Source organism: Glandiceps talaboti, chromosome 11, assembly GCF_964340395.1.
Source record: "Glandiceps talaboti chromosome 11, keGlaTala1.1, whole genome shotgun sequence".
In the NCBI taxonomy this organism is placed as follows: domain Eukaryota; kingdom Metazoa; phylum Hemichordata; class Enteropneusta; family Spengelidae; genus Glandiceps; species Glandiceps talaboti.
The window spans coordinates 4,014,127-4,030,803 of NC_135559.1; the positions used below are offsets into that span (position 1 = coordinate 4,014,127).

The window sequence follows — 16,677 nt, forward strand, 5'->3', positions numbered from 1 at the left end:
TATTTCATTTGTCGTTTTAATTTTTTTTGTTTTGATTTGATTTTACTTTACATTTCGATATTATATTTTCATTTCATTATGATTTCCCATTCATTGCTTTGATTCCCTTCCTATTTGAAAGATTAAAATGGTTTTGCTTTTGTTTTGGTTTGATTTTTTAAAATTATTTTTCGTTGTTCGATAATAGTTTTATCCTTTCCCTTAAAAACCCAGTTTCACCAGAAAATATCAACGATTTTAACGATTTTCATCATTGGCAGCTTTAGGCCACCACAGTATTCTAAACACCAAGGGCTTTCCAGGGGGAGTTTTTGATTTGCAATATTTACTAGTATTTGGAATAAATACATCACTTCTTGTACATACTATAAACACTTTTTATGTATGTTCATCGGATTCTTTTGTCGGCATTTGTTGAGTTACATACATGGACTAGGGCTGTGTTTTTAACATCATTTATTCACGTAGAAAAACATAATAAAGTTCTCAAACTGACAAGTATCATTGGAGCAAGGTCCTTGATGTTAAGCAACATGTTAACAAGTGCTATAACAATAATAACAAGTTCTTTCACAAGCTTAGTGGGAGAGAGAGAGAGAGAGAGAGAGAGAGAGAGAGAGAGAGAGAGAGAGAGAGAGAGAGAGAGAGAGAGAGAGAGAGAGAGAGAGAGAGAGAGAGAGAGAGAGAGAGAGAGAGAGAGAGAGAGAGAGAGAGAGAGAGAGAGAAGAGAGAGAGAGAGGGAGGGAGGGAGGGAGGGAGGGAGAGAGAGAGAGAGAGAGAGAGAGAGAGAGAGAGAGAGAGAGAGAGAGAGAGAGAGAGAGAGAGAGAGAGAGAGAGAGGGAGGAGGGGGATCATGGAGAGAGAGAAATACACACACACACATACACACACACGTGTGTATATACAACAAGCCTCCATGAACGTTCCCAAGTATACAATTTATATCTCACCTCTCATGAGTTTCAAACTTAAATTAGATTACCCAGTGTTTGGATTCTATATAGGAACAAAAGATAACAGTTGTCATTGACAACTTGTAAATTCGAATTCATTACAGCAATACATTAAAACTCACATTTACATAGATAATATGTATGTGGGTGTGACATCTCTAAACTAGAGTTATGACATTGGCAAACATGGTTTAGAACAGCCCCTCTGTGCACTGGCAAGATGAAAAATGGGGTGTTACTCAATGTCATCGTAGTGACACACAAATTAAATGGACAGTTAGGGAGCCCAATTGAGGTCAGCTGACAACTACCTGTTGCATGCTATCAAGTCATCGACCCCGGAAGACTGTGGCGTGTCACTGCCAAATCTATGGAGTACATTTTGGTATAGACCACAGACAAGTCATAGTCTGTCTGTCTGTCTGTCTGTCTGTCTGTGAACTGAAAGACCTGTCGTTGTTTCGCTTTTGCATGTAATCTAGTCGCTTTGGACTACTACTTCTTGTGAGTTGTGATGTATAGACGGTCTGTACTCGATCGAGCCACTGCAATGGCCATGGTTCGTATCAATGTGTTAATAATTCTTACTCTACTATGCATTGGATGTAGTTCACTTTCACCTACTATTGTTGAAGAGCAAATCATATGGACGTCAGTTAGGGAGGGTGAAGTGTATTACCGAACGCCAATGTTGACGAATCTCCCAAACGGGGATATTCTGGCATTCGCCGGCGCTAGGAAGTATAGTTTGTCGGATCAAGCCCCAAAGGTCCTCACCATGCGTCGATCACGAGACAAGGGTAGCACTTGGGAGCCGACAGTGTTTCTTGTAGAAGACACAGATTACTATTTCAACCCTGCAACAATCACAGTAGACTACGAGGTCAACAGTTTAATACTATTATATATTCACTGTTCTCACATATGTGCAGACAGCCTTCCACAATTGTTCATGATCAGAAGCTACGATTGGGGGTACAGTTGGGGCAAACCTGTTAATATATCGACACACAATCCAGAATTTTATAACTTGTCAACACACCCAGGTCCAGGATATGGAATACAGAAAAGACTGTCACCACATAAAGGCCGACTTGTCGAGTGTGGTCATATAGTCCTTCCGTATAGAGCAATGCAGTGTGTGTATAGTGATGGTAAGTTAGAGGGTTCTTTAATTTATGTATTTTTGCAACAAGGAAACAAAACAACAAGAACAAACAAGTGAAAAGAGTAAAACGGAAACTAATGTGGAACTACTGACTATTTCTGGAGAGTTTTCCGTACTACTTACTATTGTTAAACGAGCCGATAACATAATTTTTGAATTACTATTCATATAAAATATCGAGGAAATTCCTGCAAAGTAACTAACTGTATGTTCTAACACTGTCAGAAGACAGTATTGTCTTAGGAGGCATGCATTACATCATACTGGAATATTTGTCGGGGTTTTATGGCAGTATTTGAGTGAAAAGATTATAAACTCAACTTGTGATATCAATGTAGTGTTTATGTTTTCTTTTCACTTTTATGTCATATTATCAGACCATGGTGACACGTGGAAGATTGGAGCTACCATATTTACTATTCCTCATACACGTACTCATAAAAAGGGAGATTTCGGAATGGACGAGTCGACGGTAAATCATTATATTTTATTTAAATCTTTCAGATTAAGATTAAAAATTTAGATGTGAAAATGTTTTCTTTCACAGATATAGAAAACAGTAGTCCAGAACATAGGAATTATCCCACATAGTTGTCTTGGCTCCTCTGATACCATAACGCTATGTAAGAACCTGGGATTTAAACTTGAATATTTCTAGTTCAATATGTAGACATATTACTGTCATATGACAGCTAAACGTGGCTGATGGAAAGGATATGGCCAGGAACTTGTGGAATTTAAAATCATTGGTTATAACAATGACTTTTAACCAGTGACTTACAATTTACTGAAACATGCCTAGATATACTGGTAGAACTCAAAAAGATTGTTCAAAAGATTCTGCATTCTGAAATATGTTCTCATTCTCAGTAAACCAACACAATATTAGTTGTATATTTACCGTTCAGCCGGTATGTATAAATACATATACGAAAAAGTTCCTGAAGTTACATTCTAACCTGTCTACGGTTGTGGTGGCTGAAACTGTCAAAGCACGGGTAAAGCAGATTCACAGGACCATTTACTTAAAATAGCCTAGAAGTATTGTAAATCTGATTGAATTGTAATCTTAGCTTGTCTTCCCATTTTTCAGTTGGTAGAACTTCCAGATGGTTCTCTGATGTTAAATTCCCGGAACAATCACCATTACCACTGTAACTGTCGTGCTGTTGCCATAAGTACCGACGGAGGAGAAACATTCCCATTAGAAAGTATTTACTTTGATACCACTCTCGTCGACTCTGGTTGTCAAGGAACTCTCCTGCTACACAATAACGTGATGTTTTTTGCCAATCCAGCCAATCACAGTGATAGAATAAATATGACTCTGAGGTGGAGTGAGGATTATGGGAAAACCTGGGCAGGCGCAATTGTGGTGAACCCAGGAAAGGGCGCGTATTCATGTTTGTCATCTGTTGATGATAATCACATCGGTCTACTCTATGAAAAGGGGGGTTATCAAGAAATGTCATTTGTCAAAATCAAAATTCACTGAGCTGGTCAATAATCATACTTAGATAAAAGCAATGTATTCTATGATGGCCTAAAGCTGCCAATGATGAAAATCGTTGTAATCGTTAATACTTTCTGGTGAAACTGGTTTTTTTTAAAAGGGAAAGTAAAAATCTTATCAAACAACGAAAAATGAAAAATGAAAAATTCATTTGTAAAAAAAAATATTTTTGATTTTTTTTTCAGTTTTTCTTTTCTTTTAATTTTGATTTTACTTTTCATTTCACTTTGATTTTATTTCATTTGTCGTTATTTTGATTTTTGGTTTTGATTTTATTTGATTTTACTTTGCATTTCGATATTACTCTTCATTTCATTATGATGTCACTTTCATTTTGTTAAATTTTACTTTTCGTTTTGATTTCACTTTTGTTATCATTTTTATGTTATTTTGCTTTGACTTCCTTCCTATTTGGAAAATTAAAATGGTTTTAATTTTTTTTTGGTTTGATTTTTTTTTTACAAATGAAATTGTTTATTTTTCGTTGTTCGATAATAGTTTTCATCCTTTCTTTTAAAAAAACCCAGTTTCACCAGAAAATATTAAAGATTATAACGATTTTCGTCATTGGCAGCTTTAGGCCACTATGGTATTCTAAACACAAAGACCTTTCCAGGGTGGGGTGTGAATTGCAATATTTAGAATAACGTGAGTGTACATTGATATGGGCGCCAGTCCTTTTTTTATTATGCTAAGTCAGTTAAAAAAGAAAGAAAAGAAAACCTTTAAAATAAGCGTATATTGGTGATACTTTCAATTCAGAATCCTATTTAGCCGTCTGAATGACTTAGAGATGACAAGTAAACTCAGAAGGAAACTTTGAACCATTTGCTTTAAAGTTAACACTTTTCAGCCAAAGTCATGTTTACAATTTTCGCTCAGATGTGGGGTCGCCATCTTACAATCAGTGACGTTATGAAATTTTCTACTCTTGTCGTAGAGGGAGTAAACTTTTTTTGAAGAAATATAGAATCGTTAGTGTCATGAGAAACATAATACAATTAAGTACGACTGCCCGATTATATTGCGCCGTTAATTATGTATATAATACACGGTGAAAGGACTGGTTATAGTGTCGGAGCGAAACAATGTGTACTGTACAGCAAACATGTAAAACACATAAGTATTTAAAAAGTTAAGACTGACTGACGAACGTACATTTTATATTTCAGTTAACTTCGATATTTGATTAACATGAAGAATGTACATTTGTTCCTTTGTTGGATGTTGATTATGTCAAATTGCTGGTGAGATCCGAGTGTTTTACACATCACATCTTAATTCTTGTAATTGTATATACAATAAACACCACTTTTTTAACAAATGTATTTTCAGTGTTTTTTCCATTTCTTGAGTTACAAACAGCTATTTGGATTGTGTTTTTTACACCATTTATTCGCGTAGAAAAGCAAACTAAAGTTCTCAAACTGATATCATTGGAGCAAGGTCATAACCTCGATGTGAAGCAACAAGTGGCATAACAACAATAACAAGTTCTTTCACAAGCTTAGGGGGTCTCAACCTTAAAGTCACCTGACTTGTATCGCCAACGAACAAGATGGCGTTGTATAAAAACGCTGGTCAGCTAACGATATGTTTTCTTTCAACTATTCTTGCAATGAGTTTGTCGTTATCACCCGAGGTTGTAGAAAGACAATTACTGTGGCAGTCTGGGAGAGAAGCCGAAATCTCCGCTTACCGAACGCCCATGATGACTAGCACCCCCACTGGAGATGTCCTGGCTTTTGCAGGAGCACGGAAGTACAGCCTTTCTGACCAAGCCCAGAAAGTAGCAACCATGCGTCGATCACGGGACAAGGGTTCAACCTGGGACCCCACAATGTTTGTGATCGCAGATCTCGGACCAAAGACGGATTATTTCAATTTTGGGACCATCACAGTGGACAGTGTTGCTAATAGTTTAGTCTTTCTGTACTGTCACTGCCCTCACAATGTTTGCTCGGACAGTTTGCCAACTGTGTTTATGATGCGAAGTTACGATTGGGGTTATTCGTGGGAAAAACCAATCAATTTATCCATAGCCAACCCCGAGTTCTTCAATTTCCAGTATTGCCCAGGACCCGGATATGGCATTCAGAAGAAACTGGCACCCCACAAAGGACGGTTGATCTCATGTGGTCATCGCATTGGGCCTCTAAGGGCTATGCATTGTTTAGTTAGTGATGGTAAGTTAACATTTATCATATAAACAACAAAAAGAAATTACTCCTACTAAGTTAGTCAATGTTCTTTTATTACACTTCTATTTACAAAATGACTGGAAAGACCACATACTAGACTTATAACATGTATAATGAAGGCTATTGAAAGAATATACTTTTACACTTGATATGAATGCTATAAATGAGTTTGAGTAATACAGAGAGTGCTTTACTTCAGTTGTATATCATCTATGAGCATACAAAGCCATGTTGGAGGTCAAAGTTCACACATTATGTTTTCCATTGTTTCACTAACATTACTTACATAATTGTTTTTTGTGTAGATCATGGTGATACTTGGAAAATTGGTGGCACAGTGCCAACAATCCCATATGCACAGTCACATAAATCAGGAGACTTTGAAATGGATGAATCAACGGTAAGAGTAAATAAAATAAGTAAATAATAATCATAGAGAGAGAGAGAGAGAGAGAAATTATGCTAAAGTTACTTTATAAATAAAAAATGAATACCCTATTCTCATCAACTTTGTTGTATATTTTTACTGATTTTTGGTCTCAATAATGCAGTGTAAATATTCCAGGTGAAAAAGCCTAAACAGTAATAGTATGGCATGGCATAGAATATTTGACTCAAAACTACATGTATGAAATGTACAAATTCTATGGCTTGTAGTTACTGGCCTAACAGAGACAGAAAAAAACTTTATATAAGGAAAAATCAACACATATATTACATGCGCATAACTTGTCAGATGTCAACAATCTGGTTTTAGACTGTTGACCATCATGGTTAGGTTTCATTATATTTTGTTAACTACATTTTATTAAACTTGTGTTTCAGATTGTTGAAATGCCTGATGGTTCACTTCTGTTAAACTCTCGCAACCAGTACCACTTCCATTGCAGATGTCGTATCATTGCTCGTAGCTATGACGGTGGAGACACCTTTCCTTTCGAACACATCAGTTTAGATGAAACGCTGATAGACTCTGCCTGTGCTGGCAGTGTTCTCATACATAATAACCTAATGTTTTTTGCCAACCCAGCCAACGCAAGTAAGAGAGTCAACATGACTGTCAGATGGAGTGAGGATTTTGGTAAAACATGGGCAGGCGCCCTCGTTGTTGATCCAGGGGATAGTGAATACTCCTGTCTGTCGTCAGTTGATGATGATCATATAGGACTGTTGTATGAAAAAGGAGGATATAAAGAAATGACCTTTGTCAAAATCAGAATCCATTGATTCAGATTACAAAGAGGTTTGAGCCATTTCAGGTGCTATTTTTTGGCAACATACTTTAAATTTTTAGATAAATGTTTCACTTTACTCAAAATAATTTGCTCATGCAGAATTAGTCAGAAATTCAGTCATTTTGTACTCGATTACCATACTACAGGTATAGTTATTGTAATGCTGATTTTCATTAACTTTAAAGGATCACTTAAGGGATGCAAGCAGAGTAAGTCATTTTACTTGCGAGTGAAAATACTGACATAAAACCATTATTTAACTATACTAGTATGTTATTGTTGATGCATTTCGACTGTAAGATACATCATGTCACTCTGCCCTCACCAACGTAGTAATGTTAGTAATATCGGTGACACAATGTCTGGCAGTGTCGCCAGTGAAATTAGAATAAAATAACTTAAAAGTTTGATGTCGTGGTCATTTTAGCACCTTTTATTGTGTACCTATATGTGATTGGATAAAACCAGATCTGGTTGCTAATGCTATATCTGGTTGCTAGAGCACAGTTTGATACAGATGTGAGAAGGGTTGACCGATATTTGAGGGCACTACATTATGACGTACCTTACAGTCTAACCATCAATGGCACTGAAATCATATTCTTGCATTGCTTGCACACTTGATAGCATAATATTACAACATATTAGTATACATATAATAAAGTATGTCATCAAATTGTTTATGTATTACCATGTACCTGTATTCGAAAAAAAACTGAGTTCAAGAAATGATGGTGAAATATGCTTCAGTGATCAGAATATAACAGATATTATAAATCTACAGCAAATGTTATGCCCCATACATACAACCAGCTTTTGTTTGGATATGAGTGATAATAAATGATAGTAAAATAGGACCCCATTTTTTTTAAAGGGACCCCATATTTTCAGCAGTGATGGGTCCCATAACTGGTTTCAAAGTCTAGTGCAATACCTGAATAATAGCTTGTGCACGAAGTCTCTCTATGACGTCACAAAATGCTGTGGTCTAGGTGGGACCAGAAATACTTGAAAACTCTTGAAGTAAACGGGAACTGACTGGAAAAGGTCATTTTAAAGTGTTTGCAGACACTTTTTAAAAGATTTAAACCCAGAATACGTTTCAAGAACATGTCGTCTAGCAAAATAGCAATAGTGAATGTGAGCATTTTGAATCACCTTTAATAGTACATCAGATGTAAGCTAAGTACCAACTTAGCATTACACTCTGACATGGTAGCAAAAGATTGTTTAAGTAATATTCACAAATTTCAAAAGTGTGCTACATACATGTATATATTTATATTATACTTGTGCAATGTGTACGTTTAAACTATTTTTTACTTTACTTAGGCATCAGGAATGTATATTGACTTTCTCTCTTCCCAAAAACATTCACTCCTTGTATTTTCATTACTACAGCAGAGGCTATTTCAATGATTAAAATCTTATGTATTGAAAGTGGCTAGATGTCGTTATTTATCTATACCTATATAGAGGTAAATAAAGACATCTAGCTGCTTTCAACACATCATATTTTAATCAGATTGAGGCTATTTACACTGTCTACAAGGTGTTGACAGCAACTGATCTGTACTTACTTTAAGCAGTCATTTCTAAAACTGAATTACACATATTTCAGTCATGATATTCCAAGAGCACAAATTTCAGTGACAAAATTTGATTTTTAGTGAGTGACACACAAATGTATAGTATTCTTTTGACTTTGGAATACATGAAATACTACCAAGAGTGTGCGGTTGTCAGTTTGCACTGCAATGATACCTAAATTTTGTTATTGCAAGTCAAAATGATAACAACTTGTTTTTCTATGACTTATGAGTCACCACTCCGGGGTCACCACACAGTAAGAGCTAGGAGAACACCAAATTGTGTGTGTCAGTGTATGTCAAAATGGCTTAAAGAGCAGACTGATTGTGAGCTACCACATAGTAAGTGACAGGGGAACACCAAATTTTGATAAGTTACAAGAAATTGCTGTGTGTCAGTGGTGCATCAAATTGGCTTAACAGACGGCATACTGATGGTTGCTATTTTTCTAAACATTATGAGTGCACAAATACCAGTAACTATCTACATATGTACAAATAAGTAATTAACATTTACAACCAACTGTAAAGGATGTACAGTTTGTACTTCTCTGTGTGTTCGCCTTTTGCAATAAACTAGTACACAAATTTGATCAAGTTTTTGGTCAAAGGAGTCTTCATCAGGTTCATAGAAACATCAAAACAGCACATTACCTGAAAGAGAATGATGCTGCCTAGGCTAGTCATTAAAATAAAGGTCATTTGATTTGTTGGTCAACCCAACCCAAGGACACAGGTGACCTTGTTGTTTTCTTTTGACCCCATAACTTGATGTAAAATGCTATTACAGGCACAGAGAGTAAACAGCCACAATATTGTGACATGCACTACAACCATTACCAATTTTATTATAGCAATAACATCATTATTGTGTTGTCAGTTGTACTGTTTTTTCGTTTCTATACCTCTCATGGAGGAACATTTTATCCAGGAACTGGGCTGCTCTTGTGTTAGCTACTTTTCTACATTTTAACATAACAGGGTATAGTCTCCAGATATTTCCAATAGCTTTTGTATTTTAGATATTTTTTGAATTCTGTAATAAACAAGTAAATAATAAGTCAAAAACCATTCAACAAGCTCTCATTGATTTAACTTAATTTGTCCCAACTGAACTTTAACCCATTACCCATGAACCATAACTTTTGACCCTCAACCATAACCTATGACCCATGAACCATAACCTATGACCCATGAACTGTAACTCCTGATCTATGAACTAACTCATGACCTCTCAACCATAACTTATGACCCAGGAACTGTAACCTATAAATTGTAACTTTTGATCCATGAATTGTAAATCGTGACGTGTGGACTGTAACCTGTTACCCTTGAATTGTCACTTGTGACCCATGAACTGTGACATATGACCCATGAACTGTAACATATAGCCAATGAACTGAAACGTATGGCCCAACATGGCCATGAACTGTAAACCGTGATCCATGGACTGCAACTTGCGATCCCTAACCTTAGTCCTAACTGATGTGGCAGCAGTTGGATGCCAAATTCTCCCAAAAATTGCAATAGAATGAGTAAAAGTAAATGTGACCCCCCCCCCCATCCCATTTTCTAAAAAAATGAAATGATTTGTAAAAGGTTATCCCTCCCCCTACACCCCCCCCTGTAGTTACTGAAGGCTCCCTAACAACACTGTCTCCATCGACATACATTAACTGTATATTGAGTGGCAAGTTAGGGGGCCATAGGGACTGAAAATGAATGAAAGTTTAACAAAGGACACTTGGTTCAGAATGGCTTCCTGTTATCTGAGAGTTTGTCTTCTTATTTTCTTTGAAATGTGTATTTTCGATTTGCCAAATAACCATGTCGGTGCTGTCACATTGAAAATTGTAGAGGAACAGTCGTTATGGCTATCAAAAGAATCACATAAAAAAACGACTTACTACCGCATTCCGCTGCTGACCAACACACCTACTGGAGATCTCCTAGCCTTCGTTGAGGGTAGAAATACGAAGAGGGACATTGATCTCGGAATGAAATCTATCTTTCTGCGGAGATCTCGCGATAAAGGAGAAACGTGGGGAGAACCGGTTTTGATAATCGAAGACTCAAAACAAGTATCTGGTCGGTTTAACCTTGGGAGTGTCATAGTCGATAGACATAATGGAACTTTGATCGTGCTACTAGGACACTGTACACTATGGAACTGTGGAAGCAGACTACCTTCTGTGTTTATGATAAAAAGTTATGATTGGGGATGTAATTGGACAACTCCGATAAGTTTAGCGAACCATAATGTTCATTTTTCTAACTTTTCCTTCATTCCTGGACCCGGCATTGGTGTACAGAAACAATATTCACCATTCAAAGGACGTTTAATTGTCTGTGGACGTACACAAAGTTACAATCATTTACAAGTGGCCATGAGATGCATTGTTAGCGATGGTGAGTGAAAGAACTTTGAATGAAAACAAGATTCAAATTACGTAATGAGGTTGTTTTTGATCATTCCATGGTCTTTGTATAGTATGGCATATGAACAGGACATTCTGTAAACTCACTGTGATAGAGGGACTGCGTGAGACTAAATACCGCTTTTCTCACATGGTAAACTTAGTTACTACGATTACTCTGGTGGTCAGAGGATATAATTATAATCATTATTGCATTGCATGATGCACAATAGGAGCGAGGGTGTGAAATGCGAGGTTAATTTTAATGATATTACGATGGTTTTTTCGCCTTATCCTACCGTAAGAAAGAAACCGTATAACATGGTTATGTTTATTTCATAGCACAGTATAATTTACTTCAAATATATGATCATTCGTGAAAACATATGCCTTCATATACTTTTTGTTACTTCAGATCATGGCGATAGTTGGCGAGTAGCTGGAGGGATAGTTTCCATTCCCTATAATGAACCCCACGTCACCAATGACTTTGAAATTAGTGAACCACAGGTGAGTGTCGTTATCCTTAAGTTAATCTCTCTCCAATGCCCATGATCCATTTACGAAAATGACTATTCTTTAACGAGATACTCGACTTTCTCCTGCAGCTCGTGGAACTACCAGACGGATCTCTCTTCGTCAATTCTAGGAATGACTATCACTTTTCCTGCAACTGTCGGATAATAAGCAGAAGTTATGATGGAGCAGAGACTTTTCCATGGGATCAAGTTGTGGCAGATGAAAGTCTCCCAGACCCATCCTGTGAAGGCAGTACACTGTTGTATGGATACACAATGTTCTTCTCTAACCCATCTCACCCAACCAAGCGACGCGACATGGCAGTGAAATGGAGCACGGATTTCGGGAAAAGGTGGGGCGGAACATTGAGTATCAGTCATTCGTCAAGTGCGTATTCATGCCTTACAGCCATTGACAACTCACACATTGGCCTTTTATATGAGAAACAGGGATATGAATCTGTGTCGTTCGTCAAAATCAAAGTTAGATAACCAAAAAATTACCACAATAAGTGAAACTTCACTTTATTCATGACAAGTCCCTACCTCACTATACTATTCACCGTGCTGTCAATTCTACGATTAGATTTGTCTGAGTGGACGTTTCCTATTGGTCCGATCTTCACGACCAAGGCATATGATAAGAAGAAATCTTCATGTTATCATTCAACTGTCATTTTCTGTAAATTAGCACAACTTTTTGGATTTACATTTCTCAACGATTCGTTTTATTTTTTCACGACGTCAGCCTATATTTGAAATTGTATCAGAGAATAAAGAAAACGTCGCAGAAAACAAAGAATTGCATATAAGTACACATGATGTCGTCAGCACTGTTTTCAAATGCAATGAACAAACAGGGATCATTAATTTACATCGTATTGCTCTCTCGTTCACTGCATACCTGGTTGAAGATATGAAATCGAAAAATAAAGAGGCAAATTTTAAATTGAAAATATTTATAATGTATAACGCACGATATTTAATTGCATAGAATATACAAATATTGTTTCTTTATATTGGTGGTCATGTTAATACTTTAAAATAGAAATGAATAATTAAATAATTTAATAGACAGTGTTTGAAACGAGAGGCGTCCTCTCTTAGACTGATCACATACACGAAGACGACTTGACCATGTATGAATGTATGTATGTATGTATGTATGTATGTATGTATGTATGTATGTATGTATGTATGTATGTATGTATGTATGAATGTATGTCTCTCTATGTATGTATGTATGTGTGTATGTATGTATGTATGTATGTATGTATGTATGTATGTATGTATGAATGTATGTCTCTCTATGTATGTATGTATGTATGTATGTATGTATGTATGTATGTATGTATGTATGTATGTATGTATGTATGTCTCTCTATGTATGTATGTATGTATGTATGTATGTATGTATGTCTGTCTGTCTGTCTGTCTGTCTGTCTGTCTGTCTGTATGTATGTAATATAAGGCATTTATTTACTTGTTTATTTATATACCATTCAACAGGCATTTCTAAATTACAGGAGGAGGGTTCAGTGTTCAGGGGAAAATCTGCGTTGTTCGTTAAAAACTGAACGACATTCTTCTTACTTTGATATAGCGTGGTCAATTTACTTAGTAATCTACCCAGAATGGGTTCGAACCCCGACCACAGTGGTAAGAGGCAAGTGATTTCACCACTCGGCCAGTGACAACCCTTCTAGTTTTGTTTCCATCTATCTTATTTGTTTTGTTATTTTGTTGACGTCATGGATGCAGTCTAATTTTGACAAATGAGATGTGTCCATCGTTACCCTTTTCATACAGCAATCCGAGATGATTATCATTCAATGCAGTTAAAGAAGTGTAACCACTCTTATCCAGATAGATAGGGAGTACACCCGGCCACGTAACTCCGTCATCAAAACTCCACCATAGAGTTGCATTCGTCCTAGTAGTTGTACTGTTGAGTCCTGAGAAGTACATGACATCGTTGTGGCGTAGGAGACTGCCACAGACACTAGGATCAGGCAATGCCTCAACAAGCTGGAATTCGTTTGTGGGGAATGTTTGAGCAGCATCGTAACTTTTAGAAAAGATCCGACATTTGCAATGAAAGAAATGTGTGTTTCTAGACATCATTACAAGAGATCCGTCGTTCATTTCAACAATCTGAAAAGAAAGAATTATGATATATAACACATTTCTTGAATCCAAACACCTGGAACTCAGAGTAATTCAAACACGGATACCTAAGTACACTTACTCTGGATATAATCTTTTCACATTTGATTGGTTGGAAATTTTCATCCTTTCATTTGCACGTGTAAATGATCACGAGCAAGCTTTGATTATCACGTTTACTTCCAAGTCATACCACACACACACACACACACACACACACACACACACACACACACACTGAAGAAAGAAAACTCTACCAGCCTGGGGGAAAATCTGTGACAAGATAAAATTTACCAAGTAACTTGTTAAAGAAGACCAGACTCGTGCATGGCTACCAGAACAGTCAATTAATATTGTATAAGCTTCGTTGACAGTTGTTGCAGTCTAATAAATTAACATCAACCGATGAATGTCTGTGATGTTACCTTTTGGTTTAAAGTAGTTCATATGTTGCTGTATTGAGTAAAAATGTATTACAAGGTAGACCTCACCTGAGATTCACCCGGAACTAAATCTCCTGTATTTTTTGTCTTGTTATATGGTATTGATATTATACCGCCACCAATGTTCCAAGTGTCACCGTAATCTTGACAGAAAATGAAACATATATTGTTAAACCTCGTCTTCCATTACAGTTCCGTGTATCGACCCCTTACAGTGTGTCTGTTGCTCTACAACGTGGTCCACAGGAGACCCAGGAACCGTGTGACAAACAAACAAAACAAAACAAAATAAATAAATAAATAAACTATTTAAAAAAACAGTTTATAGTGATGGGTACAAACAACATATCTAGTATGATACCCCCACGAGTATCTGTTTATTTGCTGGTTTATTTAATTATGTTATTTGTCCCTATACTTGTCGTTCGTTTGCTTGTTCATTTGTCATTTATTTGATAGTTTATTTATTTATTTATTTGTTTTGTTTGTCACACGGTTCCTTGGTCCCCTGTGTGTGGTCATGGTATTGACAAATGTCTACTGCCCTGTACATAACTGGGCTGTGATGATGATGATAATAATAATGATAATAATAAATGGTTTATTTACCCAAGCGTGTAAATGATTACAAAATAATAGTAACAAAAAAAACAGAAGAGAGAGGTAAATTGGGAGTCAAGAAATATCTTACAGCTAACTAGTCTAGCCTTACCCCCGACATTGTACATTGTGAATGGAAAACAATAAGAGAGTTCAGCCATCAAGGGGACTGAACACAACTGAGAGAAGTATATATATATATGGTGAATCTGGTGGTGGTGATGATGATGATGATGATGATGATGATGGTGATGATGATGATGATGATGATGATGATGATGATGATGATGATGATGATGATGATGATGATGATGATGATGATGATGATGATGATGAGGATGATGATGATGATGAGGATGATTGTGGTGGTGATGGTAATGATGGTGATGGTGGTTGTGATGATGATGATGTTGTTGTTGTTGTTGTTGTTGTTGATTTTGGTTGTGGTTGTGGTGATGGTGGAGGTGGTGGGAGTGGTGGTGGTGGTGGTGGTGGTGGTGGTGGAGGAGGTGAAAAATCCTTACCGTCACTGTAAAGACAATTAGCATTTCTTGCTTCAAATGAAATAGTATGTCCACAGGCTATAAGTCTGCCAACATGATTACCATATCTCTTCTGTATTCCATAACCAGGTCCAGCCAACCACCCATACCCTTTCAAACTCGGATTGTTATCAGCCAAATCGACTGGTTTGCTCCACGAAACGCCCCAGTCTATGCTCTTAATCATGTATAACACAGGCTTTGTACGTGAATGTAAGTACAGTAAAATCACCGTATTATTAAAATGATCTATCACAGCCACTCCGAGGCCCATACCATCCACCGTTGGGTCATCATCCAGTACAAACTTTGTCGTGGTCCAAGTACTTCCGCCATCGTTAGATCGGCGCTGAGCTAAGAATTTTGATCCATAGTCACCGGAATTGTACTTTCTGCCCTCGGCAAAAGCTAACGTTGTTCCATCAGGGCAATTGATGATTACAGGTATACGATAAGTGTCGACTTCTCCCGGTGATCCAGGCCTGAACAAATACTGTTCTTCAACGACAATCGGACTCAAAGTGTTGCCAGACCAAACTAATGGCAATGCAGCAAAGAACAAAAATATATAATTGGAAGAGTACGCTAGTGTGAATAGACCCATTTTGTCAATAATTCTGTAGCTGGTCACGCGACTTTTTCATGATTTTGGGGGCGTTTTTACATCTGATACACATTTAGAATGAAGTCGTCGATACCTGGCCCTTGTCCTGACAAGACCTTGAAAATAAACAGCTGACTAGAGGGTCATTGGACGACACTATTTGTGGAAGGGATGATGGCAGTGTCTATCATATGGCAAAACATTTAAATAAAACATTTCAACCAGGTTTTGAAACTTTTTCTCTGGAGCTCTCGAATTTCTCTAAATTCCACAAGGAATTTGTAATTATCAAATATACATTTCATGCAGCATTCGTTTATCTCTACGGAAAATTATGCCACATCTGTGAAAATAGTTGAATCGCCTTCTGACCTGGTGTCAGCTGACTGCGACGATGCGATGTGAGCCAGCGACGAAGATAACTGGCTGAAACAAATGCACTGAATTTGAAGTGAAAGGTGAGTGTATATTGCATGAAATTATTCTTCTCTGTTTCGCAGAAATATTACCTTCAATCTCATTGGTAATTTTGACGTTCATTTCTCTGTTGTGTACGAATATGCATTGCTAGCTTGTTTACAGGTAGGCGCCGAATCTGCATGAAGTGCTGTACGTACGGGCGTTTCAAGGTTCATAAAATAAATTAATTGTCATGTTATAGTGACTGTCGTCGGTGGCTCGTTCTCCCATAGTCCAGTTTCACGTGTAACAAATTAAATGTTCTATCT

At 37.0% G+C, this 16,677-nt stretch overlaps 3 protein-coding genes and 1 pseudogene across 4 annotated transcripts; 3 read left to right on the forward strand and 1 right to left on the reverse strand.

Moving 5' to 3' along the window:
- The first annotated feature begins 1,503 nt into the window (after window positions 1–1,503).
- On the forward strand, window positions 1,504–3,616 carry LOC144442680 (sialidase-1 pseudogene; annotated as a pseudogene). The gene is made up of 3 exons (XR_013481650.1): window positions 1,504–2,107; window positions 2,499–2,593; window positions 3,215–3,616. The product of XR_013481650.1 is annotated as a sialidase-1 pseudogene (transcript).
- Window positions 3,617–5,187: 1,571 nt separating this feature from the next.
- Window positions 5,188–7,079, forward strand: LOC144442460 (sialidase-1-like). The gene is made up of 3 exons (XM_078131820.1): window positions 5,188–5,820; window positions 6,141–6,235; window positions 6,661–7,079. The coding sequence occupies exons 1-3, from the start codon at window positions 5,193–5,195 to the stop codon at window positions 7,060–7,062; spliced, it is 1,125 nt and encodes a 374-aa protein (XP_077987946.1). The 5' UTR covers window positions 5,188–5,192; the 3' UTR covers window positions 7,063–7,079.
- A 3,334-nt stretch (window positions 7,080–10,413) lies between these two features.
- On the forward strand, window positions 10,414–12,086 carry LOC144442681 (sialidase-1-like). Its single transcript, XM_078132057.1, has 3 exons — window positions 10,414–11,068; window positions 11,492–11,586; window positions 11,685–12,086. Exons 1-3 carry the CDS (start codon window positions 10,414–10,416, stop codon window positions 12,084–12,086), a joined length of 1,152 nt encoding a protein of 383 aa, XP_077988183.1.
- Window positions 12,087–13,343: 1,257 nt separating this feature from the next.
- LOC144442801 (sialidase-1-like) lies at window positions 13,344–15,998 on the reverse strand. Its single transcript, XM_078132174.1, has 3 exons — window positions 15,328–15,998; window positions 14,252–14,346; window positions 13,344–13,748 (listed from the first exon to the last, which is right to left on the reverse strand). Exons 1-3 carry the CDS (start codon window positions 15,947–15,949, stop codon window positions 13,344–13,346), a joined length of 1,122 nt encoding a protein of 373 aa, XP_077988300.1. The 5' UTR covers window positions 15,950–15,998.
- Window positions 15,999–16,677: the final 679 nt, after the last annotated feature.